This window comes from Aulonocara sp. 'chitande type north' Nkhata Bay, linkage group LG6 (assembly GCF_057382095.1).
Source record: "Aulonocara sp. 'chitande type north' Nkhata Bay isolate Kocher_YH1m ecotype deep benthic linkage group LG6, A_spYH_male_GT1.1, whole genome shotgun sequence".
Classification (NCBI taxonomy): domain Eukaryota; kingdom Metazoa; phylum Chordata; class Actinopteri; order Cichliformes; family Cichlidae; genus Aulonocara; species Aulonocara sp. 'chitande type north' Nkhata Bay.
Window position 1 is genome coordinate 25168241 of NC_141349.1, and position 27820 is coordinate 25196060.

The following is a 27820-nucleotide window of genomic DNA, read 5'->3' on the forward strand; positions in this document are numbered from 1 at the left end:
ATACTGTTTTTGTTAAATTTCTGCTAAGCTCATGGTCAGTTTTTCCTTGTAGTTCATTATAATAACAATAAAACTGATGGATCAGATTCACTGAGGATCTTGTGAAAATACTGAGATTTCTTGAGGACCAAAGTGATTCACAGACAGTTTCCAGCACATCCACTGGTTTGTTGCCAGAATGGCAAGTTTTAATTTTGAACATGTAAACGAACACAGACTACTAAAAGCAAAAGATTTAACCCTAAGACTTGCCTAAAACAAATGTCACATTTGTTACCTAGATTTTTACTTTTTGTTCTTAGCACAGCATTTCAGACTCCTCACAGCGCTGATACTTCAGTCTCACACAGACTGAGGTGGTTTGATGTGTGAGGCGTTTGTCTGACCTCAGGAACATCTTCAGGAGGACCAGGAGTCAAACAGACAACCTGTTCTAAAACCAGAGGAACTCAAATGCAACCTAACCTGAAGGTTTTCATAAACTCACCATGTGTGGTTTGTGTGAAAGTCTCACGTTTAAATGCAAGAGGAGCAGAAAAAAAAGATTAAACCTTCATTCCTCACAGTATCTATAAATTATTTGGGCTATACAACTCGGATTAAATACATCCAGGTCGCTTCTCTTCTTCATACTATTATTTTTTAAAGAACAAACAATAACGCGGAAGCAAGAAAGTGGATTTGCTGGGGGGAAAAAATGAAAGGAAGTAGTTTGAGTGGTGTTTTCCTCCGGGAGAGTAGTTTTTTTTTTTTTTTTTTGTATTTGCATTTTTAGTTAGAATCTGTAGGTTATTCAAGTTTTAAACAATATTCAAACAGTGCAGACACTACAGTTTATTTTTATTTTGTATTGATTGCTCAAACCATATGTATTGTGGTCATTTTTTGAGTTTAATTTTAGTTCATATATTTATTTATTTTACTTTCAATTCTACAATTATGGATATGAAAGTCGAGCATTATCAAATCAGTGATACAGCTCATTGCTTTCAGTGGTAAAAGCGCGCAGATTTTACCGGAAATTCTTCACAATAAGAAATGAATGCAAAAAAAAAATCTGCTAATTTATACCACAACAAAAAAATAATTTTTGTTATTTATTGTTTTAAACTTTTTTTTATTTATTTATCTTGACATATCTGTAAACATTTAGGTTTTCTTTAGTCGAATAAAAAAACGTACTCGTGGTGACGCGGTGACGCACGCCAACCAGCTGCCGGAGCGTCATTTCCAGGCGACCGCGGACTCTTGCTTCGCGCCAAGCAGTTGAAGCTTTTTCTTACTTTTTTTTTGATAACAGACCAACACAGCGAGAAAGCGCGTTCATAATGGTACGTGACATATTTCAGCTGCTTTTTCACTCAAACCTGGAGCCTGTGTGCATAAACACAGCGGGTAAATATGGAGGAAATGATGCTGTTGTGTGGTTAAACCTTGCTGCTGCTACTGATGATGATGATGATGAAGCGCAGTGCGCAGTTAGCTCCTGCTAAAGAGGATAAACTTCAATCCTTTGGTTCAGGTGAAGCTTTGAGCAGCAGGTGAAGAAGGTGAAATCTGTGAAGTGTAAGAGCGTACAGTTTGTAGTTTGTGTAGCTGTGCGGTCTGCTGTGGAAGCACACTGACTAACATGCAGAGGGGTGACAGTTTAAAGGAAAACCATAAAGCAGTGGGTGTAGAAGGACACACACAGGTGCAGATGCTTCCTCACAGCTGCACTGCAGGCTACAGTGAAGCAGCAACATCTGTGGCATGAGTGAAAAGACTGAGCTGACTTTGAATACGTTTGTTTTTGTTTGGGTGCCAATAAGGTGATTTTAATTCACTTAAATAAAACTAAAGATAAAATCGTTTTGTTTGTTTGTTTGTTTGTTTGTTTTAAAAAAAAGCAAAATTAACTGATGTAAAATCAAAAGTTGACTCGTGGTGTAAACTCATAAAACCTAGCATAAGGAAATGTCCTTATGCTAAGATTTTCACTGGGAGTGACAGGATGAGGGAACATTCATAGATGTAGTGAGGACATGCAGAGGGTTGGTGTGACAGATGGTGGTTATGTCCACTAATGGGAGCAGCAGAGTGAAGAGGATGGCTTCATTCAATTAGGGAAAATATAGGGAGGAACTAGTGGGTATGAATATATTATCAAGGAGGGCCAGTCGGTATTAATTTATGTATCTGAGTAAGCATAATAAAATGGATTTAAGTAAAATAAGTTATTGGGGAACCAAAATAACTACAAATAGGTATAAAATAAGTGAGCTAGTCTACAGACAAGATTGGTAAATAATTAAAATAATAAAAGATTTCCACTTTTTGGGGAAAAAATGAATATAGCTGCCTTTGACTGTGAAATTCATCTTTTCTAATTTGCAAAATGAGATCATGTGCTTGAGCTGCAAAGATGTGGATGGGGTAGGATGGAAGGATACAAAGTCTCACTGAGATGTCAAAGAATGAAATAGTTTTGCATTCGTAGCTCCTACTCCCAGGCACTTTATGAGTCAGGATGTATAGTTTTGATAAAAGTGATTTTTTTCCCTGTTTTTTTCCTTTTACGTAATTCTGTAATTCTTACAGTTTGTACTCTTCTGTGTGTGCAGGACATCAGGCGGTTCTTTGCACCGACGTCGGCTAAGCCTGCGGTGCAGAAACCTGCCCCGAACGGAAATGACAAACAGGAGAAGAAGAAGAAGAATTCCTCGTCAACGGACGAGGAGGTGAAAAAGAAGAAGAAAGAGGCCAACAAGGTGAGGAGCTGCCCCCTCTCCTTGTCTCCTTTCTCTGTTCCTCTTCATCCTGTTTATCCGGCTTTATTGTGGTTTCGTGTTCTGTAGGTCAAAAGCAAAAAAACTGAGGAGCAACGCAAGGATGGGGAGAAAAAACGAAAGAAGCACGCAGTCATAGCCTCGGGTAGGCATTTCCTCCACAGTGATGTCTCGGTGTCACAGCATTGTTATTTTTCTTAAGGTTTTTAAAGGATTTGTTAAAATACATTCCTTTAAAATGTAGTTTATTGCTGTTTGATGAGATGTATGCGGGGACTCAGCGACCTGCAGCATCCTCAGGCTCTACTGTGCATCTGGATTTAAAAAAAAAAAAAAAAAGATAACACACATTTTCTAAAGTTTACAAAAGATTTAGCCTCATATTTTCATCCAAAGATGAATGGAAATAGATTGTAGATTTAGATGAGGACAGAATTATTAGCCCCCTATAAAAGTTGAATTTTTACCCCCTCAGAACTAGAAGAACTAGCAGGGTCAAAATGTTGTAGTTTTCAACAGTCTCACATGTGCTCCTGACCAATCACAGCTCATTCTTCCTCACCTAATTTTCTTCATGATCCCTTCCACTTTGAGTTTCTTGGAGCCTTGCAGCCCGTTTCTGTGCAGGGTTCTAGTGATGCGTTGTGTTTGTGCTCAGACTCAGATGAGGAGGAGCCAGTGAGGAAGTCGAAATCCCCCAAAGAGAAAGCGAAGACGAACAAAAAAGATCCCGTGCAGTACGTCTCTGAAACAGGTGATGCTTCAGATGTGCTCTTACCCCAGCGTTAAAGGGAAAATGTCCTTTTTTTATAAACGCGTGATAGGAGGCCTCTCTTTTCTGCTTGTAGACTCAGACAGCGACAACTTCCAGTCCTTGAAGAAAACTTCCAAATCCAAACAGAACGGCGCCGCAAAAACGACAAAAGCGGACGCCAAACAGTCGGGGAAGTCTCCCGTCAAGCCATCCTCCACCCAGGGAAAAACCACACCAAAATCTCCTCCTGTGCCTTCCACCCCAAAGTCAGCTCCGCCCCCTCAGTCCAAACAAACCCCCACATCAGTACTCGATTACTTTGGCAGCGCGAGTGTTCAGCGCTCGGACAAGAAGCTGGTAGCCAGCACCAAACGAAAGGCTGTGAGTACTGAGGCATTACTTCTGTGTGTGTTTCCTTGTTTTTTTTACTCATCCTCTCATGACTCAGTAACGATCCTTTGTAAAAACTCCTCAGCCGACTCTCACAGACGACCTGATAAGCGATGAGGAAATCGCCAGGCAGCTGCAGATGGAAGAGGACATGGAGGTAGGCTGATCAGCCACTGCTGGTTTATTTGACTTTGAATTAGAGCTGCTCAGTAAATTGACAGATGGCTTTGACCCGTAGTTCATTACAGCTCTTCTGCTGTTCTCATGTTTTTGCTGCTTCACTCTCAGCTGGAGAAACAGGTCCACGAGGATGAGGAGTTTGCCAGAACGCTGGCCATGCTGGATGAAGAGCCAAAAGCGAAGAAGGTAAAGGCTGCAAGCGTTAAAAAGGTTTGTGCAATTAAATTCTCAAGTTTATTTCAAGTCTTGTTTCTTTTGTCTTCCCAACCATCCAGGCTCGCAAAGGCTCTGATGAAAAACAAGTCTTGACCACGAGCCCCAAAAAGAAAGCCACAGACGCTGCCGCCCCTGGGAGCAGCTCGAAGACCAGCGTGTCTGAAGATGTTGTTAGTCCGTCTCCCAAAAAGACCACAGCTCCTGTAAAAGCCAGCTCCAAACTGGCCATGATGAAGAAAAAGGATGATGACAAGAACGAAGGGGTAAAGAGCAAAACCCCTACTAAGATGAAAATTTCTCCCAAAAAGGAACCCCACGCTTCATCTATCTCAGAGAAGACGTTCACCCCCAAAACTGGAACCACGCCCACCGCACTTAAGACTTCTCCCAAGAAACCGGAGGTGAGCCACACAGACGACCTATCAGATCAGAGGAAGAAAAAACCTGAGCATATAGATAAAAATATCCACTTCAAACAATTTAAAACCCAGATTATTTGCCTCTGTCTCAGAGCACGAGCACAAGCCCTGACGACCAAGAGAAGAAGAAGGCCAACTCTTCAGCTTACAGGAACTTCCTGAACAGAGATGGACCACGAGCTCTGGGCTCAAAGGAAATCCCGAAGGTAACCTGTGCTCGCTGTAGACGCCATCGTTCAGCTGGCCAGCAAGCTTGCGCTGCCTTTGCTTTACTGCCTGCGTGGTTTGTGTTTTCCAGGGAGCAGAAAACTGTTTGGAGGGCTGCGTGTTTGTCCTGACCGGCGTCCTCGAGTCCATGGAGAGAGAAGACGCCAAATCTCTCATCGAGCGCTACGGAGGCAAGGTGACGGGCAACGTCAGCAAGAAGACCACCTACCTGATTCAGGGCCGAGACAGCGGTGCATCGAAGCTGGAGAAGGTGATTATCTCTTTGAACATGAATGCATCACCATATTAAAGGATTTGACATCAATAGAAAAAACTGTCTGAAGCCCGAGCTTTTATCTCACAGGGATTAGCTGTTCCAGCACCGATCATGTGAGTTATGAGTACTTTATCAATACACATGATAGAAAATAAGGAAATTCAATAAATTAAGATAGACTTTAAGGATAAACAGTTTGAGCTCCAGATACGAAAAAATGGCAGAAAATGATAATAAAAATTGCTCCTTTTTTCTTTATTATCCTCTATTTTTCCCACACACACGTGAAACATTTTGCTCCATAGTTTTGTTTCTTGCGTTTCTCAGGCGGAGAGCTTCGGCACCCAGATCCTCGACGAAGACGGTCTGTTGGAGCTGATCGGAACCAAACCAGGAAAGAAGTCCAAGTATGAGATCGCTGCGGAAGCTGAGGTCAGTATTGAAATTATCCTGTAATGTATGATTTAATCTTCTGTACATCAGTTAAACTAAAAAAGTATGTATATGTGTGTGTGTGTATATATATATATATATATATATATATATATATATATATATATATATATATATAAACTTATCTTGTGTCACAGCTGCTCATTTCTGCTCCCGGAATAAACGCTTTACATTAAAAGATGAATTTTACCCATTTCCGCTGGGTTTCTATACCCTCTGCTTTTGTCACATAGAGCAAAACCACAAAGACCAAGACGCCTCCAAGCCAGGCTTCAAAGAGCACCCCGAAGGCCCAGAAGATCTCTCCCTCTAAGGGTAATTCCAGATCACCTCACACCCCGAGCCCTTCAAAGACGGGACAGGCACAAGGCCGCGGTACCAAGACCAGAGACGGTGGGACTCCACCCGGGAGAGGCTCGGGTCAAACTGCGCGAAGGGAGCTGGGCCTTTCCTCTGCTACCTCTTCTTCTTCTTCTTCTGTCCCAGAACAATCATCTCCATCACCCACAGAAGAGGGTGGCAGCCTGCTGTGGGTGGACAAGTACCGTCCACGCTCTCTGAAGGCTGTGATTGGCCAGCAGGGGGACCAGAGCTGTGCAAACAAGCTGCTGCGCTGGCTGCAGAACTGGTACAAAAACCACGGCAGCGGCAAACCAGCAGGTAGCAGAAGACTGAACGTGATTTGTTTTTGGTCGATTTCAGCTTTTTAAACCCGTCTGTGCTGAAGTCTGCGTGTGTTCTTTTCTGCTTTCTTCTATGCAGCGGCTCGGTTTGGTAAGTTTGGAGGGAAAGACGATGGCTCAGGATTCAAAGCCGCTCTGCTCTCCGGCCCGCCAGGGGTGGGAAAGACCACCACGGCTGCCCTGGTCTGCGAGGTCAGCGTGAAAACACACACAGATTTATTGTGAGCAGTCTGTGTGCGTATTGAGCACGCCGCTCTAATCTCAGCCTCGCGTTCACTGCGTCTGTGTGTCGTCCTGCAGGAGCTGGGCTTCAGTTATGTGGAGATGAACGCCAGCTGCACTCGCAGCAAAAACAGCCTGAAGGAGGTCGTCGCCGAGTCGCTGAACAACACCAGCATAGAGAACTTCTACAAAGGTCACTCCAGCTTTCAGCTGCCTTTTATACAAGTGATTAAAAATGACACGCAGTCTGTGCACAGGCTGTTATTAAAACAGCAAAGGTAAACAGATGTGGTTGTTGTTCTCGTACAGCAGTGACTTCTCCATTAAAGTAGATAAGAGCTCATTTATGCCACTTTTTCTTAAACAGCAACTCTGGCTGTGCTTTTACAATATTTATGAAGTGCATGCTGGACAAACTTTTTAATAAATTAACATAACATACAAACGATTAATCAGTGACACTTAAACCTTCTTCTTGTTTCTTGGCGTTTTGCAGGCACGTCACAGACAGTGAGCAGTAAACACGTGCTGATCATGGACGAGGTCGACGGCATGGCTGGTAACGAGGACCGCGGAGGAATTCAGGTAAATGACGGCATTTTTTTTTACAGACTGTAGAGATCTTAACTTTTATAAGTTAAAAGTTTTAGATTAGGGAAATGTGGAAAATAAGCACTCACAGGTTTCAGCGCTGGTTGATGGTCGACTGAGCAACTGCAACAGAAAATAGTTCAGTCTGATCCTCAGACCTCTCCAGCTGACCTTTAGATCACATGCTTATTGGTTTATTTCTGTTGTTTCTTCGATATTGATGTGTTTCTGCTCCTGTAGGAAATGATCGGCCTTATTAAAAATTCAAAGATCCCCATCATCTGCATGTGCAACGATCGGAACCACCAGAAGATTAGATCTTTGGCCAACTACTGCTTCGATCTCCGCTTCCAGAGACCGCGAGTGGAACAAATCAAGGTACTCACACATCTGTCCCGAATATAGCTTTCAGTATAGATGGTGCCTTTCCAGATGTGCAAACACTAATCAGAGCTTTGCATGACAAACTTGTGTGTTTTTTAATGCGAGGGCCTGAAGATTTTCGGCATTGTCCTCGTGCACAGAGGTTTCTCCAGATTGTCAGAATCTTTTGAGGAGATTAACTGTAGATGATAATATTCGCAAACTCTTTACAATTTTGCATCGAGGAACATTATTCTGAAATTGTTCTGCAGTTTTCTGCAGATTGGTGAGCCTCTGCCTGTCTTTACTTCTGAGAACCTTTTTCTCTGTAAGATTTATTTTTAATACTCTGTCATGTCACTGTCCTTTTGCCTGTTAATCCAATTAGTTGCTAAATGTTCCTCCAGATGTTTCTTTTTAGTACCACTTACTTTTGAGCCTTTTGTTACTGCCATCAAATTCAAAATAAGCTTAGTTTAAACATTTGAGATGTTTTCTGTGTTTAATTGTGTTTTCTTTTATTGTGGATTTTATTAGTGAGGTTTTAAAATCGTTTCCTCCTCCTTTTATCTATATGTAATCCAGTGTCCCAGCTGCTTTTGGAGTTGGGTTTGTGCTAAGTGACAGAGTGATGAACACTAGAGTTTCAGTCACCCAGAGAAACCACAGCAAACAGCATCTATGACAGTCGCGCTTACTTCTTCATTTCTCAGGGAGCCATGATGTCCATTGCTTTCAAGGAGGGAATCAGGATCCCGCCCCCAGCTCTTAACGAAATCATTTTAGCCTCCAATCAGGATGTCCGACAGGTAAAGAAATCAAAGTGTCAACTCATAACGAGCCTGAGATGGTTGTGTCCTGTGGTTACCTCCTTACCACTGTGGCTGTTTTCCTCTCCAGGTGATCCACAATCTCAGCATGTGGTCAGCCAAGGACAAGGTGATGACGTACGACCAGTGCAAGTCCGACGCAGCCAGCGCACGCAAGGACATGAAGCTCGGGCCGTTTGACGTCTGCAGGAAGGTGTTTGCCTCGGGGGAGGAGACGGCCCGCATGAGCCTCATCGACAAGTCGGACCTCTTTTTCCACGACTACTCGCTGGCGCCGCTGTTCGTCCAGGAGAACTACCTGCACGTGCGCCCAGCTGCTGCAGGGTGAGAGAGGCCACCTGCTTCATCCCATGCGTAAAATTGACCAAGATGTCAAACTTTTATTTTAAATTTGCTCGTTTGCTTTGTTTTTTTTGGCAGTGGCAACCTGAAGTCCCACCTGGTGTTGCTCAGTAAGACGGCTGACTCCATCTGTGATGGCGATCTGGTGGATAGACGGATCCGCTCAGGACAAAACTGGTCACTGCTACCCACCCAGGTAACTAACACACACACACACACACACACACACACACACACACACACACACACACACACACACACACACACAAAAGCATTGCTATCATGAGAGCGTGAAAAACAGGACAGAAAGCCGCTCAGTGAGCCTTGAACGTTGATGAAAGGCTCCCTGTGGGATGCATACACAGGTGCTTCTCTGATGAAAGCCCCTGATCATACTTCTTCTTGTGTTTGTGTGTGTCTGTGTGCATATTTGCAGGCCATTTATGCCAGTGTGTTACCAGGCGAGCTCATGAGAGGCTACATGAATCAATTCCCGATCTTCCCCAGCTGGCTCGGCAAGAACTCCTCGACCAATAAACACTCACGCATCGTGCAGGAGCTGTCCTCGCACATGGGTTTAAAGTCAGTGTTTCTTCTTTATCGTCTTAAAATGATGCTTTTAACACATCGCTGAGCTCAAACTGCTGCTGCAACACTGAATTATTTTATCTGCTTGGCTCTTTTCAGGACACTGAGCAGCAAACAGGCGGTCAACCTGGATTACCTGCACTACCTGCGACAGGCGATTCTAAATCCACTCCAGAAGCACGGAGCAGAGGGCGCTGCCGAAGCCGTGCAGCTGCTGGACGACTATCAGCTCATCAAGGAGGACGTGGACAGCATCATGGAGATCAGCGTCTGGGGAGGACAGCCCGACCCCTACTCCAAACTGGACTCCAAGGTGAGGAGGTGGCAACATTTAAAAGTTTTCCTACTGATAATGACCGCTACTACTGAGGCCCCCTGGTGGTGGTGAAAATGTTAAAAATCTACAGAAGGGAATAACAAAAAGTACCTTTAAAACCAAAGTTATGACGTGAATGATCTCAAATTGCTTCGTCAATCTCTGCGACTCATGAGAACAGAACTGGATGTCTTTACGTCCCAACAACCAGCGACTTTTGACACCTGTCGTTGTCACCTTCCAGGTAAAGGCCGCCTTTACACGGACATACAATAAAGAGGTCCACCTAACACCATACTCCCTGCAAGTGGTGAAGAAAGGCCGCCGTGGTGGGGGAGGAGACTTTGAGGGAGGGGAGGAAATAAGCCAGGAAGATCCGGAGTCTGAAGACGAAGGAGAGGGGCTCAAAGCAGACGCTATGATTAAGGTGAGTGCATTCAAGCTCTGGGATCATTATAAGTGTTAAGTTCACCTTTCTGTATATTTCTCACACATGCGTTCCTGTTCTTCCCTGCAGCACAAGAAGGCCAAACCCACCAAGGAGTCAAACAAGGAGAAGAAGGAGGATTCTGGAAAGGGCAAAGGCAAGGGCAAAGGCAAGGCTAAGAAATGACCCGAGGAAGAAAACTAGCTGCCCTGGACTGGACTGATGATGTTCTCTGAACTTGTATCTATCCAAAGTAGTAAAACTGGTCCCTTTAAACACTTGAATACAGACTGAGGAGCGTCGCACCTGGTTTTTTTTTTTTTAACTCCAAATCTCGCCATACTGAACAAATGATGTGCGTAGTCTTCTCGCTCCACCACCATCATGTCTGTACATCTCTGTAGGAACGTGTCTCATCAGGAGTGTCGTTCACTCTTTCTGATAATGCGACTTTGGCTGGAGGACTGTTTCTTTTTCTACAACTACAGTACAGAAATGCTTTTGCTCTGCAGTCAGCACAGCTTCTTTTTCCTGTAAATTGCAATTTTGTAAAAAAAAAAAAAAAAAATCCAAACAAAAATACACGAGTATTAATAGAGAAATGTGTTGCCTAGTGACTTATTTGAACAATTTGTCTATATTTGTATATAGTTGAAAATGTTAAATATTCTGAGGATCCAACAAGAGGGCTTATCTCATGCACCACCATCCTGACGATAGCCGAGCAAACTTGCATTAAATCGACTCAACAGAAAAAGCATCCAACTGTGGACAGACTCAGCTGTGAGCAACTGCAGATTGTGGTGACTAAATGGTTGCCCTTTTGATCGGATCTGCCACAGGGTGAGCGGTGGGATACACCCTGGACTGCTCACCAGTCTGTTGCAGGGGGAATCATCAGTTAACCTTACCCCACTAACTGCATGTCTTTGGACTGTGGCCCAAGTTCTATACAACAGCTGCCTCACAGAGCCCTGAACAAGAATTACATGGATGATAATTGAAAGAAAATCTGAAGTAAGCTCAGACAGTAACCCAGAGGAGAGGTGAAATTCTTCCACTCTCCTCGGTGTATCGTCGTACTGCAGTGACTGATTATAATTTGAAAGAGACACAAAGAGATCTCAAGTGTTTCAGCTTGAGCTCTGGAAATGAGCTTGTTGCACAATTTTGATACCAATGATGATAAAATAGAATTTCTTAATAATAAAAAAAACGACATTTTTATTGAAAATACACATTTTGTTAGAAACATGAATACAGAACATTTACTGACCCCCCTCCCCCAAACACACTGGACTACCATATAAAAAATGGGAAATTTGGACATCTTTATATATTTATATATACACACACACACACACACACACACACACACACACACACACACACACACACACACTATAAATTCAGCCACCAGCTCGCTGCAGCTGACCTAGTTGATGTTGAATCCTCAGAATACGGCTCAGACCCGCTCTCTTTACAGCCTCCTGCTCTGCAAACTACAGCAAAGTGCAAATGTGCTACCTGTGACTTACTTGTCCTCATATCTCTCTCTCTCAGACTCTCACACACACACGCACACACACACACACACGCACACACACACACACACACCCAACCACCCACCCTCTGGTTGATGTCTGTTGTACTTTTACTGGGTTTCATCAGGTTCGTAGGTTTGCAGGTATTTTGCACAGTCGGAGATCTTTATCACCTGACTGGCACTCAGACTCTCAGAACACATAGGACATGATGTCTCCCTCTCCAGCAACCTGGAACAAAGTTCAGTTTACACGTGAACATTTAAAATTTCTATTAATTACACTAATTGATTCTGCTTCTTTGGTGAGAAAGAATACAGCCAGAGGACTTTTAACATTATTTAGCACAAAGACATGGTGAAGTGGTTAAATGGGTTTTTCCTGTTTGTTTGAAAAGATAAAAAGTTGTTGAAAAAAGGGCGTTGAAAACTTTCTATCACATAAACTAGAATAACAAAGTGACCATTCAATGGTTTTATGTGCTGTTCTGCAAATGCGATGTAGATGCCAACAACAGCTCGAGCTCATTTAATTTGGGTGAGAATCAGGTGAAGATCAAGGAAATCGGTAAAAACTTTATATTACTCACCATTTGTTATGGATCGTCTTAAATTTCAATTTGTTAGATCATAACATAAACGATTTAAAAACACGCTTTAGATTTTTATGAACGCATCAAAACTGGAAATAAAGTGCCGAGTCTGTCCCGTATGAATCACTGTTAAACATCAATGAAATGCTGACAGTGTAGATGGCTTCACTCTCAGGAGGTGAGACCACTCTAATGTTTAAAATAAGAGAAGCTTCCTCTTAAAGTGAACATTAAGATTACTAAGATTACTGATAAAGGTGGAAAAGTATTCAGCGCTCCAATAAAAATATAACTTTTGGCAAAATAACAAAAACAAATTTGACTCTGTCATGTTCAAAAATAGTCAACAGGGAAACCAGTTCACCCACTGCTGGTGAACTGCTCACTATGGTTTTAGATGTGAGTGTGCCACTTACAGGATGAACTGTGAGTGCAGTGCAGGGAATTCACAATGAGGACAGATGGACCAGTCCTCTTTCAGCATGTGATGACCCTGAGGAAGAAGCAGATGGATCGAGAATCAGATGAAGAGTATACGGGTCTGTCTTGGTGAAGAGCATCACAGTGTGTGAGCGAGCCGTCCTGTGTACCGTGGCGATGCAGTAGGGCAGGTTGTTTTTGCAGGAAATGCACAGCAGTTCGTTTTGCGGCAGCTGGAAGCCACAGAAGGGACACGGAGTAGTTTCCTCCTCCAGCTCAGACTTATCCGGGCGACTAGGGTGCAGATGGGAATTAAAATGAGGAGTCAGGGGCAGAATGGGCAAGAGGAGCTGATAAAGCAGAGGATGGATGAAGAGGGTAAGGATCACACGGACTCACCGAACCATCGCCTCAATCTTCTTCCTGTATTTGGTGTCGATGTCATTGCGATACTCCGGTCTCATCAACATGGCAGCGAAGCTGAATGCCGAGTTCTTCAGTCCAGCGCGGTGACATTCGATTACTGCTGACGTCAGAATGGGAACAACATCTACCCACACGCAAACACACACCGATGAGTTTTTGGCTTTTCACCAGCGTTTAGGTTTTATCAGCCATCATGTGAATCGGACTGACGGGTTGACTCACGTGCAGGAAACTTGCTGATGTTGTTGCTGACGCGGATGAGCATCCGTGCCCCCTTTAAATGGTCTCCTCTCTTTACATGAATCTAAATGTAACAACAACGAGAAGCAGGAGTCAAAAAGGTGCTTGTGTGAGCTCTGACGATATCAGGAGCACTTTGTTTGAAACTTATCCACATCTGCAATGTTGATAATTACAGGCTAATATGTTGAGCACAATTTGTTACCTTAAAAAGACTACTGAAATACAGTACACTGTAGGTGGCAGTAATAGAACATAACGAATGTAATTCTTATACTTTGGAAATAGCAGGATCGTGCTGAAAAGGTCAAACCATAGTTTTAAGAGTCAAACAGTCCAGGACCCTTTGATGGACCCACAGAGGTAAGAAATAAGTCTGTATTTGTAGTTTTATATGTAAACAACACAGTCGACCCTGTCGATAATGGCCAGCCTTCGACTCCGCCTCCATCTGGAACATCTACTAAAATCTTTTAATTAGGACATGCTCATTTTATCCCAACCCTCCCACCCTTTAAGGCAGACAGCGGCCCCTCCCTGAGCCTGGTTATGGTTTCTTCCTGTTAAAAGGGAGTTTTTCATTCCCACTCTCACCAGATGCTTGCTCAAAGGACATCATCTGATTGTTGGGGTTTACTCTGTATTACAGTCTTTCATTTGCTGTTGTTTTTCTATCCTCAGCTTTAAATTTACAATTGTCCAAAAAGACAGAAATTGCAGACCGTCCGAGCAGCTGCATGACAGACGTGTGCTGTACTCACCTTCACCAGTAGGTAGGAGTGGAGGATCATCAGATTGGTGGCCATCTCAGCAGGGATCTTAATCTTCTGAGCCTGCAGCTCTGTGTACATGCTGAACAGCACGTCGTGGGCATTACGATAGTTCCCTTTGGAAGTTACACACAAACGATTGGAAGTAAGCATGTTTTATTGTGCTGTTGCTGCCCACACATAAATATGTTTGTGTGAATCTGTTTGCACCTGCACACTGCTCTTCTCTGGCGATGATGATGGCAGTGCGAGCTGCCTCCCTGTACTGCTGCAGGGCCATATACAGCCGGAAAAGGTACTTTGCATCCTGGGAGGAAAAGAGAAACATGAACTAACAGATTTAAAAAGTTTCCCTCTCAAGTTTACTCAGGGCTCTAGCTGCATAAAACAGTAACAGCTGCAAAACTATCCGGTTTAAGTTGTGTCTTTGCCCGACTGGTGACCCATCTATCAGAGGCTTCCTGTGACAGCTGGGACAGCTCTAACTCCCCTGGGACCCACCCACTTTCAACTGCTCCCTTTACAAGTCATCACAGCAGATCATCTCTGTCCCTCTCACCCAATCCCTAACGTAATCATCTGCCACACCAACCCTCCGCATATCCCCATTCACGACATCCATGAGCCATCTTCTGTGGTCTCTGTCATTTTCTCCAGCCTGGAAGCTCAATTTCAACATCCTTTGTCTGGTATATCCACAGTTCCTCCTCTGCACACATCCAAACCATCTCAGTGTATTTCCAGTGTATCATTTCTAATCTAGTCCATCCTGGTCACTCCCAATAAACGTGACACATGGTTTAGGAAATGGACAGTGGATAATTTAAAGCAAGAGATACTGACACATAAAAATCTTGCAAAGCTAAACTAAACTAAAAATTCAACAAACAGAAATGAGAGAATAAATAGCAAACACTTGCCCACTTTCTCTTAACAATGGCTCATGTGCAAATTTTCTCTGATATATCAGCAAGCTTAGAAAATACTGCAGATACACAGTCAGCAACATTTGTTACCAAAACACAGGCATTTATTCATTTATTTAGAGTTTAACACTCAAAAATATTATCTGCTGACATACTAGCTCCACTGTAACTGTCATCAGACATTATGCAAGTGATGGTCCATCCTGACTGCAGGAAAAAAAATAACACCTTTCTACAGCAGAGACTCACCTATTTTAACCATCAGGCATAAGAAAACTGCCTCAAGTGCTTAGAGTTAAAACAAGAAAGCCTCAGCAGTATTGAAAATCTTCTTCTTCAGTCCTTCAAAGTAATGCTTACTACAGACAATCTGTCAAACAAACTCCCGGCTGCTCTCTAATCACAGATCTGCTGTCCCATTACCTCTTGAAACACAACATTTGTGAAGAAAGTCTAGATCTTCTGGGTCCTTTTTAATATTACATCAAAAAACAGAAAACTCACGACTACAGCTGCTCACTGAAGGCGCTACAAAGAATATATTCACAGGGAGAAAAGGATGTAAAAATACTGCAGAACAATAATTTAATAATCAGAATATGCTTGCTGAGTTCAACCTGAAACTAAAGGCTCTAGTGATCCAGTTACCTTGGGCATGCCGTCACTTTCCCCCATCAGGTAATCTATCAGCTGATTGGTCAAAGAGTTGTCCTTGGCCTGGCCAACCTGGAATACACACACATCAATAAAAGAAATGTCGCACACACACACACTCTTTAGCTCACAGCTCTCACCGTCTCAATCGCCATCTCGATCGCCAGGTTGTCTTCAGAGTTAGGGCACAACAGGAAGTGCTTCAGCGCCTGACAGTTGTCCAGAAAGAAAAGAGCCGTCTGAATAACAGGAGTCATAAAACTAAGCATGACTGATGAGTGACTTCATCGCTCTTACTCTGCTGTACTGTCCACACTTTTGAAAGAACTTGCCAGCCTGCAGGTGCTTCTTTTCTCCCTCAAAGTACAGAGCGATGCTCTGATAGTCCTCCTGCGTCGCCTCAGAACCTGATGAACACAAAACCCACCAGCCATGAAACAACAGTGAAAACTACGCATAATTAAACAGAATAACACAAAGAGAAAACAGCTCAGGCCTCGAGCAAACACTGCAAAAGGGAAACACATTTCCAGAAACAGGCTGACCGATGATGTCTGCGTAGACCTCCATCTGTCCGTGCTGCTGCGCCAGCTGGAAGGCTTCGTCGTTGCAGTGGGATAAAACCAGGAAGTGGATGGCTGAGCCATAGTCGTTCAACCGCAGAAAGAACCTGGGGTGCACACAAACAGACAAATGGAAAAAAATAAATAAATCACCAAGCGGAAACAAACAGAGCTGACAGAAAATTAATGAGCACCAACCCTAACAGGAATGAATCCTTAAAGCCTTTAAACATCAAGTACACTGAACCACAGCTACTCCCAGCTTCTACTGTGATCCTCCTAACTGTCATCCATCACCTGTTAATAACATTTACAGGCCTCAAAGACATTCAATTCTCTAAATCTATAGTAATAATAGTCATTGGTTGCAGCTTTGTGAATGCGAATGTATCAGGCACCAGTTATCCAACCTTCAATCTCAAGAGGTCACTAATAAAATAACACGGTACTGCCAATGTTTTTGTACACTCAGTGCCTTTAATTTGTTAAGCTGTCCCTTTTATAGTAAATGTTAAAAAAGTGAGTTATTTGTTGGATTTTAAGGTCAGTAAAATCCTACCTGGCAACCATCTTTGCTCCGTCGATGCTCTGCATCTCTCTGACGATGCGAACAGCTTCCTCTGGGTTGTTCAGGTGGTCCAGTAGCACGCGGATCACGTTGTCCCAGTCCTTCGCGCTTTCGTAGGCTCGTGCCGCATCCTTGTATCTGTGCACACAGTTCTCAGGACGTCAGGTTCCCTTTCAGCGATCCACACATCACAGCCACAGGTACACAAACTAACAACCTACTTGCCATCCGCCTCCTTGGCCTTTGCATACTGCAAATGAATCTTGGGAGAAGAGACATTTGGAAGCAGCTCTCCCACCTTTGTCCTGAGAAAGAAGCAAAACATAGTAAAATCCAACCAAGATGATGAGAAACGTGCAGATTGGATATGTTAGTCAGGGTTTGTTCATATTTGCCTCACCAGTTTTTGCAGCGAATGTAGACAGAGGCCGCTTTGTCATAATACTGTCCTTTTTCATAGAGCTGAGCAGCTTCAGAGTATTGCTGTGATTAAGAAAAAACACACACAGATGAAGATATGAACAAGACACACCACCTCTGATCTGTAAATGCAGTCGTCTCCATTTTTCAAAGTCTGACAAACAAAGTAAGACAGACTTTGACTAAAATATACACAGCATATGTTGTGTATATTTCTGCTTATAAAATTGGTAGAGACGCAGCTGAGACTCACTCCAACAAGGCTGTTACTCACACTCAATTTTTGCTCCAGTTTGTCAAATCTCCCCTGGACTCGCAATAAGGACAGGGATTATTATATTTTTAAATTCCCACAGATGTCCCTTATCCGTGGAGCCTGAGGTTTTTCATTTTGGTCACATGGTTTTCAAGCTGTAACTGACTAAATTTAGGGATGCTTTTTTAGGTGGAAATGTCTGCCAAAAATGTGGGGCTGACTCTACCTTCATGCTCTCCAGTATGGCCCCACATTCCTTCTTGAGAACTCTGCTCGGGTGCTGGATAGCCTGAGCGGCTCCTCTCCTGATGTCACCCATCCTGATGGACATCCTGGCCACACCTGCCTGGCACGCCTCATCGTGCTCCTGGAACTGCCCAGAGAGGGGGAAAATGAGAAAAATGGCTACAAACACAAAACTGCTTTATTTCCTTCACCTCTGACTAGAACCTTCAACTGCCATCTTGTGCAACAAATAGAAAGAATATAATCTGTAATCTGTAACTTGTGCTTGATGTACAGCGACCCTCCAACCTGCCTTCAAGTGTCCTCTTTGTAAATACAGGGAGATGGTGAGCAGGAGATAAGACTCTAGGTGACATTTTCAGCTATGAAACACTTAAAAAATAACACTAAGTCACAAACATCCCTTAAAAGGAAAAAACTGAATCGTCAACATGAGATTTCTCTTACTTTGCTGTTGTGGGTCATGCCTTTTTCATAGTGTGCCAACGCAGTAACATAATCTCCACTACAAACAGAGAGAGTGAGACATTTAATGAGAGTGTAGACAAATCAGGTCTGTACTAAACCTGTGCCGTGTGTGTAAACACTTACACAAATTCTAGATGAACAGCATATTCTTTGGATATAAAGGGAATCTGATCCTCTGCTAGCCTCTTGGCTAACATGAGAGCACTGTCCCAGTGCAGCAAGTCTCTTCTCATCTAATACACACAAAGACACACACACAATACCACATTAACAATATTATCGTTACAGATGTTCTGCATGCAGTAAAATCTCATGATTGTAATGAACAGCTTAACATTTTATGCATGTGACACCATAAAAAATGCAAGGAGTCAATTTTCAGTCTCTTAAATGTTTACACAGACGCAAACACACCTCCAGAGCAGCGACTGGGGAACTCGAGGACAGATAAAGGTCTTGGGCCCGGTTGTAGTCCTCCAGAAACATGGCCAAATGTCCTGCCAGTAAATTCATTTCCTCTGTACCCTGGAAAGAGAGAATGACATAAATACTAAGAGAAAATGAGAGAGGAAACAAGTGGACCAGTCTAAAATTAGAACAGACAGAGACGATGTCTGTCAGGAAGAATCTGTGACACACAAATTATTTTTATGTTTATTTAAAAGGGACAATGCATATTAATTAACATGGGAGCATAACTAGTAAATATGCCAGATTTAGCTGTACAGGCTACTTTACATCCGTGGTCCCTGGCAGGTTGATGGCATCATAAATTAATCAACACAACCAAACATACAGAGGGATGTGAGCATAATTAAAAAACAGAAACAAATGTAAAATAAACACATACCCAAATAGCATATTAAAAATCTAATGCTAAAATCATTTTATGAAAACACATTAGAATCAAGGACTTTCAGTGAGATTATGTCTAATCAGGAAAACGTGTGTATACCTGGATGCTCTGCAGAGACAGCACCATGCCGACATTGCCACTCATGCGGTACACCTGGATGGCCAGCTCAACCTCCATGTGGACCAAGCAGGCTTTGCCCAACTCTGCCCAGTCTGCATTAGTGCCTGCAGACTTGCACAGAGCCCAGGCTTCGTGGAACCTGGACAGGAAGATTATGTTATTTATAAGTCCTTTACGGTTCTTCTCGCCTCCATCAAAGTCGTCATTGGCTGCCCTAAAATTGCAATTTTGTAAGTTAACAGACTGCTTATCTTGAGTGAAAATGTAAAAGCGGGTAAGAAAAGTAAATCAGTGAAAAGGGATGAGTGGCTTTTTCAGATGCTTTCTTTTATATCAAAATGAAGTTTGGTAAAAATGTTTCAAATTAATAACTTTAATCTCTTCCTTCATAACAATCTTTCAAAGCAGCGCAAAGCAAAACCGACTGCAGACGGGACAAATTCATTCCTTACATTAAACATTTGCATGTGAACCAACAGCGATATCACTTTAAGGCCTTTTCCACCTGGAGCACACACAGTTCAGTGTTTCCAGCATCGCTGACCTTTTGAGCATGAGAGCCTGGGCGAGCTGCCTGCTGAGCTCTGCCGATGAGTCTGTCGCCGTGCGCTTCAGGAATGAGTGTGTGCTCAACTCCACTTCGCTGATTTTACCGCTCGCCGTTTGACAGGTCAGCTCACCGTTGTGAAAGAGCAGAGGCTTCTGGGAAAACGGGAGCGCAGTGCTCCCTACTAACACCACCTGTGGGCCTGAGCAGAGTCACAGAGAGAGGAAATACACTTAAAAATATCACCTGTAGTAGATTTGAATGCATGTGGGCACTGATGTGACCTTCTTATTACCGCCCCGTGATGTGGTGCCATCCCCCTACCATAGATGGTGGTTTTATGCAGGGCGTAGGTGTAGACTTTGTCATCATCATAGGCTACAAACACCCCTCTGTCTGCATGCCAGTTGTCCCAGAGCACTCCTGTGATGGTGGGTGAGAAGTTGGGGAGCTCAAAGCAGGACTCTGTTGCCTGCAACACACACACACACACACACACACACACACACACACACACACACACACACACACACACACACACACACACACACACACACACACACACACACACACACACACACGTATGTTACTGTAATTCTAAAGACGTTATGCCCCCAAATTAATGCTGAAAGACTGCACTTCAATCATATCTTGATTGCTTGATTTAAAACCCAGTGTGGTGTTGTACAGATGGTGGTGTCTGCTGCTTCTATTACTACCACAAAATGTAACACACAGTGACATTCATCTTGGTGAAATATTAGTTATCTTATTATAAAGTTTCACTACAATATGCTCAGGTACTTTATATGCTTTTTTATTTAGGTGAATATTAATACTTTTAAAAATCACTGACGTTTGCAGGGGAGAGCAGGAAGCCGCTGTTCTTGTTATCGATGAACACCAGTCGAGTGCCAATAACATCAGGGAACACTTTCCTCACACCAACTGAATGGCTGTAGCTGTTCACTGTCTCCCAGTCCTCCACCAGGACAGACACCACACTTCCAGACTGAGAAAAACAAAAATTCAAGTGATGTTAGCAAGTGACAAAAAACCAAACAAATAAACAAAACACTGAGTGGGAAACAGGACAAATATGACTGACAAGAAAAACACAATTAAACTAAAGATAAAAAATATATATTTAATGACTGACAGTGTTATACTGATATCCCCTCATATAACTATGACATGTAGATTTTGTACAAAGGTGGGTTTTTTTCTCTGATCGCACTCACATCAGTGCCATAGTAGAGGAAATCAGCAGTGAGGGCGTGGCAAAGGATGCGGCCTTTTCTGTCATTGTCTGGAAAAAGCTTCATCTGCTTCTTCTCGTCCTGATCTTTGCCTTCAATCTAAAAACACAACACATATACGGAGGCCTGTAGTTTATTCATGAGATAAAACAAAAAAACGATGAAACCTGCTCGGTGATCAGTCACCAGATGGCTCACCACATGGAGCTGGACTTTCCCCTCAAACAGCGCTGCTGCGTAGTCAGAGTTAAGACACATGCTGGCTATTGTCCCCAAATACTCGATGTCCTTCAGCTTATTAAAACCTGAGACACACAGAGACATTTCAGGGACGTAGAAGGGCAGTGATTCACTCTTGGAAACCTGATTCACTGGACACACAAACACACACACACCTGGTTCCTGGTCTACCAGGGCGTAAAACCAGGCTCTGTTGTTCATCCCCACAGCCACATGGTACGGTCCCACTGCAATGAATGTGGGCTCTACTTCCACTTCTATCGTTACTGGACTCTCCTGAAAACACAGCAGCAGATTCTCATATTACATATTACATATTTAAAGAAATCCTTCCTCTGTTTAAGGGCTGCTGTGAGCCTGTATGAGTGCACTAATCCCTCGACTCTATTAAAAAAAACCCGGTTTTTAATCCAAGTTGTTTGAGTTCGTTGTTTTTTGCTGATTTTCTTGTTTTATTTTTCATCTTGTTGCCAGCAGTAAGCCACTCTCCTATCTCTGCTGTTTTTTGTTTTTTCAGAATAATAACTGATGATAATTATAAGAGAATCCGTGTTTGTGTGTGTCCTTACCTCCTCCACCTGGTTGCAGACAGTGACCTCCAGCAAGGAGGTGAGGTAGGCCAGCCGGGTGCCGTAGCTGTCGCCAAGAATGGGCAGCTTTGTCAGGAAGACATGGAGCGTCCCTCTCTGTGTGGAAAGTGCCAACAGCTGGCCGTCATCTGTCCAGCTCAGCTGATCCAAACCTGTAGGAGGAGACACAGCGGGATCCACAGTGATTGAAGAATGTAAGATGGACTATCTGGATGGCGGAAAAAAACCCCTAAAACACCCCCAAAACAAAACAAAAACAACAGCCTCACCTTTATTCTCATCATCCAGCTGAATTATACTGCTGATATCTTTGCGATCTGACAGCTCGTGGATTTTTATGCTGGAGCAGAAGCACAGGGTTAGATTTTTCCCATTTACAAATAATTAAAAAAAAATAAACAACACTGAAATGGCAGCCCAGCTGCTTTATTGAAAGCCTGTGTGCATCCTCGCTTGATGCTGGTGAGATGGCCACACTATTGAGTCCATCTTTACAGCTATAAGTGTGACACAGCTCATTCCCTCTCTCTCTGGATTTTTGTGGGGCAAAAAAACCAACAAAGTACACTTTTTTTTTTAACATCACACGAAGATTCTGAAGAGTGGTGGTGTTTTGCGTACCTGTTGTCCCCACAAGACGCAGCCTTGTTCAGTGCTGTGGAGATGGCCACGCTGTTGAGACAGTCTTTATGGTTGTGAGCCTGATAGAGCTCATATCCTATCTCCCTGATGTGTGTGGAGATGACCACAAAGTATCCATGGGAGAAACCAATGAGTATATACCCATCACCATACCTACACAGTGCAACAAAGATGGCGAGAGAACACGTTTTACTGCAAATAACTCAAGCGTGATTACCAAAGCTTGTTGTGTGTGTGAACAGATGCAATACCAGCGGTAGGACACAATGTTTCCATAGCGACGCTCGAAGGCTAGCTCTATTGGGTTTCCAGGGTCGTTGATGTTGAAAAGCATCAGTATCTTCTTGTCCACAGAAACACTCACCTGAAGGGTGGAATAACGTGCACTTTTTCCATGACACATTTCAGACATCCTAAACCTTTTATCCCCTTCATAAGAAAAATTGATTTTAACTTTTCTGCAAATCCCAGCTGTCATGTTCAAACAGACCTTCTTAAAATTCATCTCCAGTACAGGTTCAATTTGAAACTAGCAGAAAGCAGACTCACTGTGCTCTCTCCTTGAGCTGACCTTTCATCCGTCTTCATCACCGAGAAATAAATTTCAGCAGGCTCACCGCGAACTGTTGTCTGGCAAAAGATCAGAAAGTACACTCGGTCATTAAGGCCTGCTGTGACTGATTTTTAGTCCAGTTCAGATTTAATTTGGCGTACCTCAGCCTTTTCTCCCTGTTTCCTGAATAGCTACTTAACATCCACCCTTCCATTGAATCCATTTCTGATGTGGCTTTAACAAACAGGTCTGCTCTTTGGGAATCACCTTGTTGGTGCAAAAATACTATTATGTATTATTGTGCATTATGTACTATTACATTATGCCTGTCACACTGTGTTATGTTTGGCATTTTTTACAGATTCAACCAAAGAAATTATGTGTTTTTGTCACAGGCGTATAGTAACAAAATGCCTAAAGATACAACTTAAAATTGCCTGCTTGCTAAGCTGTCTGTTATGTAAAGAATCAACACTGGTTCACACTTTGAGTTAGCCTTCTTTAGGCTTGAATGATCCCTTGATCAAATGGCTTAACAAACAAAGCACAGACTGAAGTGAAAATGAGTGAAAAAGCAGCAAATGTCCAAAGAAAAACTCTGAAAGACCTTCAGAAAAACTGGAAAACAATTCTTAAAGAACATTAAAAAAATTATAAGACATGAGGGCTGATTTAAGATTTTTGCACACTACTGTATTTGACTACCTGTCTGATGGTGTCTCCCTCATGATTGCTGATACTCAGCGTGTTGTCGTCACTCCCCAGAGCCAGCAGATTCTGGGAGCTCCAACAGCCACAGGTAATCTTCTTGCTATGTTTGCCTATCAAGTTCGGAGAGAAGGAGGCAGAGAATCAATATTACAGAACAGACTAAAGACCATTAAACCATCCAAGATTATATATACAGTTGTGTTGTGTGTTACCCAGCACAGGGATCTTGCGTGAGGTCTGCTGATTGTAGATCAACAGGTTTCCTTTGACTGTTCCGACTGCCAACAGCGGGCTAGTCTTTGACCACAAGATGAAAGACATCTGATCTCTGTTTGAAACCATCAACAATGAGAACACAAAACGTTTAGCTTTACTTATTTCAAGATTAGTGTTCTGTTGAAACAGGGAAAAAAACATATTTGCAGTGAAATTATGCAATGACTAACACTTGCATCACTTATTCAGCAATTAACTGTAGTAGAATGATGGGGTTTTATTTTCTCCCTCTGAAATGGTCGTACCTCATACCGCTGTCTATCTGGGATGTTTTACTGACACTGGCATCCCAGAGAAAGATGGAGCTGGATTTTGCAGCTATCACTGCCAGAATGTCCCCATCCTTATCCCAGTCCATCCCCACACAGCGTCTTACAGAGAAAGAGGAGAAAGGAAGTTATTAAGAAAACCTGAACATTCAGTGGTAATCAGCTAAAACTGTTAGATGACACAAAACTGGAATCTGAGTGATTTTCTCACACTTACCCTGGAAGGTTGATTTCAGTCCACTTGTGTCCATGTCGATCAAATATTTTCACTGTGTTGTCCTGTCTGTGTGATTGAAAATAAAGCTCAGTCGAAGACAAATAGCAGACTGTTACACAGCCTTCTCAGAGCTATTTTGTTAATCAAAAAGGCATACTCACCCTGCAACAGCGATATAATTACCAAGGCTTTTCTGCCACTTGTACAGCAGGTTAGATCCCGCCCAGGCTTTTTCAGCAAGTACAAAAACACTCTGTGGATTTAAACATGTCCTTATAGGTTTGTTTTTCCCACTCTACCAATTTTATAGGTCAAAATGAAGAGCATTATAACACAGCCAGAAAAGGGAGTCGCTCATCATCTTCTTGTCAAATCCAAGAAAATGTATCCAAGTTAAATTTTTCAGGGTACCTGGTAACTGATTGTTTCCCCAAATAAATCTGTTTTATTGATTAGTATCACTTCACATTTCTCACCTATTTGTCCACACCCCACGGTCTTCAAAGCCACTTATGTATGGGGAGGATGAATTTTTGGAGAGGTTCAAAGTCTCTCTCTGGCATAAGTTTTAGCAATTCAATTAAGTTATTTTTTCATGTTAGCGCCCCAACCTTAGAGACATACAGTACTAAATTTATGGAGTGCCACTTCAACGTAAAGTTTCATCTTATTTGCTTCTAAATACATATTAAAGCATCGTCTAGAAAGCTCCTTAATCAAACTATATCAAAACATGTGCCAGATAGCTAGGTGTACAACATACCCATGTACTGGATGCAACAAAATACACCCGCAGAAGTTACTTATAAAACAGAAAAGTGACAACTAACTTATTTTAACTTAGCTTAAACTCATGTCTGCGTTATCATTACAAAGATTAGCTCAGCAACCTAAAATATTTTAACAAAAACGCACAAAAAACGCTGTTTAAAAAGACGGGTGACAAAGGAGAAAGGTGCTATGGGTAATATTATTTTAGCTGTGAGTATAGAGATTTTTGTTATCATTACTGTGACTATGTTTGCCAAAACAGCCCGTTTGTTCGATTATTGGATAATACACAACGCAACACACATTTTTAGTGGACTTTGGTCGACGTTCAGTCTGTCTTCAGCTAACACTTGGCTAACGCTTGGTTTCTAGGAGGTGAATAAACGCAGTTAGCATCCAGCTAAACGTGTGGAACGAATGGAATGAGTGAACGAAAATAAAATTAATTTATTGGTACAAACCTTCATCGCGATGCTGTTTTGTCGTTAAATATTGGAAAGGACAGGTATTCACTTCTCAAAGCATCTCAGATTTACAGATATGTGTATGTATTACCCACAATCCTTCACTCTGAAGCGTTTGCGGTTTGGCGCTGTCATGGCAACAGTCAGCAGCCAATGAGGTTCTGTACAGATGAGAGCGATCAACAGGTTTCAAGCAAACACTGTAAAAAGAAGATGTAAAAGATAAAGAGGAGGTCTCATATTTAACAGTGGGTGTTGTTTAATATGGATTTGTTCTATATTTAATACACAGAATAAAACACAGATTACTAAATAATGGACACCGAAGAAAGCCGAAGGAACTGAAATATGTCTCTCCGCATGTGAATTTAGCCTTTGGCAGCAAATAATTTTAATGCTCTGGGCATTATCTCAGAACAGATATGTACTGGTTGCCCTTCATATTATAGCATGCAACAAACGGTGTGGATGCACTAAAATAAGAGGGAATAATTTAAGGCTTTACAGGAAAAGACAAATAATTATATTTTAAGAAATGTTAAATAGTGAGTAAGTCATTTTAAGTAGTGTGTAAGGTGTTCAGGCATTTTTACATGAAAGGACACACAAATTATACTATAAGTTATTTTAAAAAGGGGATTATTTGTGGAAGTTCTCCTGTTCACAATGTAAATACGCTGTCCGTCTTGATGCAGGCTCAATCATCAAGGTAAGTAAATCTCCAAAAATTGATTCTGTTCATCTGGATGTAGCATATTTAAGTAGCGTAAATACGCTGTACTTTTAGGGGCATGACAATTGTATATTGATATGCATCGTGGATGTTCCACTATATAATTGTCTGCTTATATTACAAAAATAGGATGAGGACTGTTCTTGCTTTCCTACCTGCCCATGTGATCTTGTAATGATGAAGTCCAAACAATAAAATCAGCGTGAGTTAATCAGGGCTCGACAAGTGAGTGGGTGTTACGGTTAAAAGTGCAATGAAAAATACAGAAGTTAAATGTTCCACCTTGTCTCTTGTGAAGGATCTCCTTCACAATCAAGAATCATTGTCCAGATTCAAAATGATTTCAAAGTTTGTTGAACCAATGGACAAAGCTAAATCACCCAACATAAAGTCTCTCTGTATTTCATTTGCTCTGGGAATATAATTAATACATTATTTTAAAAAACAGGTAGAAAGTGAGCATTGCATATAGCATGAGAGAGAAAACAATTCATTTCAGTTCTGACAGGATTTTCTAATCAACTGCAATAAATGGCATGAAAAATTGTTATTATCCATCCATCCTTCTTCTTCTGCTTATCTGGGCCGGATCGTAGGGGCAGTATCCTAAACACAGAAGCCCAGACCTCCCTCTCCCCAACCACCTCCTCCAGCTTATATGGGGGAACACCAAGGCCTTCCATCCCTTTATGCAAAGACACAGTTCTTTCGAAACATCACAAAACATCGAATACAAATTAAACTCTCAGATCCAAAAAGTAGGTTAAGCAAAATTTGCACTTCAGTGCTTGCAAACACAAACTTGCTTCAGCCATCATAACTCCACTGACTTGGATCTCTAGAGTAAAAACTTCTTCATAGCTGGATTAACCAAACAGTAAACAGTACTGATTCTTAGGTGAGGATATTCACAGCATAACTGTTTAATACAGACTTGCAGCTTTAAAAAGAAAATGTAAGTAACACCACAAATTAATACCACTGGCCAGTTTTCACCTTTTCCAAGCAGCATTATTGTTACAAGTATCAAGCCCACCTGAAGTTAACTGAAATCATGCTTTCACCACAGATCCAGCAGGTGGCAGCTTTTCATAGTTTTTCTTTAAAGAACATCTCTTTCTACTCTCCAGGCATGCCTATCTGCATATCTTTGTCCCATTTCATTTCTGCTGTCCTCTGGGTGTTCACTGATGTCCTTTTCGGAAGTTAACCAATTTCAGTGCTTTTCTCAGTGCTTTACAGAATGACCCACCCGATATAAATTAGGAGAAACTTCTGCCTCCCTTGTGTTACCTCATTTTGCCCATAGGCAGAAAGAAAATGCTGATGACCTTCTGATGATCCGTGTACAACCCAGGCAGAGAGCTGGGATGAAATGCCAGCGGTGTCACACAAATATTCCTGTCTGTGCTCTGGCATGCTGAAGCAGAATACACCCTGCTGACTCAGATCT

The 27820-nt window shown here is 42.4% G+C and overlaps 2 protein-coding genes across 10 annotated transcripts; one reads left to right on the top strand and one right to left on the bottom strand.

The window, feature by feature from the left end:
* Nucleotides 1–1184: 1184 nt before the first annotated feature.
* Nucleotides 1185–11161, top strand: rfc1 (replication factor C (activator 1) 1). 3 transcript variants are annotated; one of them, XM_086295812.1, is made up of 24 exons: nucleotides 1185–1331; nucleotides 2604–2750; nucleotides 2838–2913; nucleotides 3427–3522; nucleotides 3617–3903; nucleotides 3998–4069; nucleotides 4201–4278; nucleotides 4368–4709; nucleotides 4820–4933; nucleotides 5026–5205; nucleotides 5539–5643; nucleotides 5898–5979; nucleotides 6151–6324; nucleotides 6427–6539; nucleotides 6648–6762; nucleotides 7066–7154; nucleotides 7401–7538; nucleotides 8237–8332; nucleotides 8424–8677; nucleotides 8774–8891; nucleotides 9132–9277; nucleotides 9383–9596; nucleotides 9844–10026; nucleotides 10117–11160. In XM_086295812.1, the coding sequence occupies exons 1-24, from the start codon at nucleotides 1329–1331 to the stop codon at nucleotides 10210–10212; spliced, it is 3318 nt and encodes a 1105-aa protein (XP_086151938.1). In that variant the 5' UTR covers nucleotides 1185–1328; the 3' UTR covers nucleotides 10213–11160. The 3 variants fall into 3 exon arrangements, with proteins under 3 accessions (XP_086151938.1, XP_086151937.1, XP_086151936.1); XM_086295811.1 differs by having other exon boundaries at nucleotides 4368–4708; nucleotides 4825–4933; nucleotides 5898–6324; nucleotides 10117–11161; XM_086295810.1 differs by having other exon boundaries at nucleotides 5898–6324; nucleotides 10117–11159.
* Nucleotides 6797–25770, bottom strand: wdr19 (WD repeat domain 19). Of its 7 annotated transcripts, XR_015129894.1 has the most exons (38): nucleotides 25632–25770; nucleotides 24561–24652; nucleotides 24400–24465; nucleotides 24159–24284; nucleotides 23850–23965; nucleotides 23632–23747; nucleotides 22923–23003; nucleotides 22625–22737; nucleotides 22353–22526; nucleotides 22001–22071; nucleotides 21711–21883; nucleotides 21297–21417; nucleotides 21100–21206; nucleotides 20884–21000; nucleotides 20499–20654; nucleotides 19967–20114; nucleotides 19640–19844; nucleotides 19075–19234; nucleotides 18534–18644; nucleotides 18243–18352; nucleotides 18099–18156; nucleotides 17632–17778; nucleotides 17130–17212; nucleotides 16951–17034; nucleotides 16721–16867; nucleotides 16144–16268; nucleotides 15896–16005; nucleotides 15739–15807; nucleotides 15593–15670; nucleotides 14229–14325; nucleotides 14010–14134; nucleotides 13231–13312; nucleotides 12982–13132; nucleotides 12753–12876; nucleotides 12579–12655; nucleotides 11656–11801; nucleotides 8793–8895; nucleotides 6799–8670 (listed from the first exon to the last, which is right to left on the bottom strand). XR_015129894.1 is itself a non-coding variant. In XM_086295806.1 (37 exons), the coding sequence occupies exons 1-36, from the start codon at nucleotides 25635–25637 to the stop codon at nucleotides 11681–11683; spliced, it is 4047 nt and encodes a 1348-aa protein (XP_086151932.1). In that variant the 5' UTR covers nucleotides 25638–25770; the 3' UTR covers nucleotides 6798–8895; nucleotides 11656–11680. The 7 variants fall into 7 exon arrangements, 5 of the variants coding, with proteins under 5 accessions (XP_086151934.1, XP_086151932.1, XP_086151933.1 ...); XR_015129895.1 differs by lacking the exon at nucleotides 11656–11801 and having other exon boundaries at nucleotides 6798–8670; XM_086295806.1 differs by having other exon boundaries at nucleotides 6798–8895.
* Nucleotides 25771–27820: the final 2050 nt, after the last annotated feature.

Bases quoted from the DNA above. Each gene is read 5' to 3' on its own strand.
- rfc1 (XM_086295810.1), top strand. The intron at 3,904-3,997 runs GTGAGTACTGAG...AAAACTCCTCAG, and splicing joins CCAGCACCAAACGAAAGGCT to CCGACTCTCACAGACGACCT. The intron at 6,540-6,647 runs GTCAGCGTGAAA...GTCGTCCTGCAG, and splicing joins CGGCTGCCCTGGTCTGCGAG to GAGCTGGGCTTCAGTTATGT.
- wdr19 (XM_086295806.1), bottom strand. The intron at 17,035-17,129 runs GTGAGGCAAATA...CTTCTTTCTCAG, and splicing joins TACATTCGCTGCAAAAACTG to GACAAAGGTGGGAGAGCTGC. The intron at 12,877-12,981 runs GTGAGTCCGTGT...TCTGCACCCTAG, and splicing joins AAGATTGAGGCGATGGTTCG to TCGCCCGGATAAGTCTGAGC.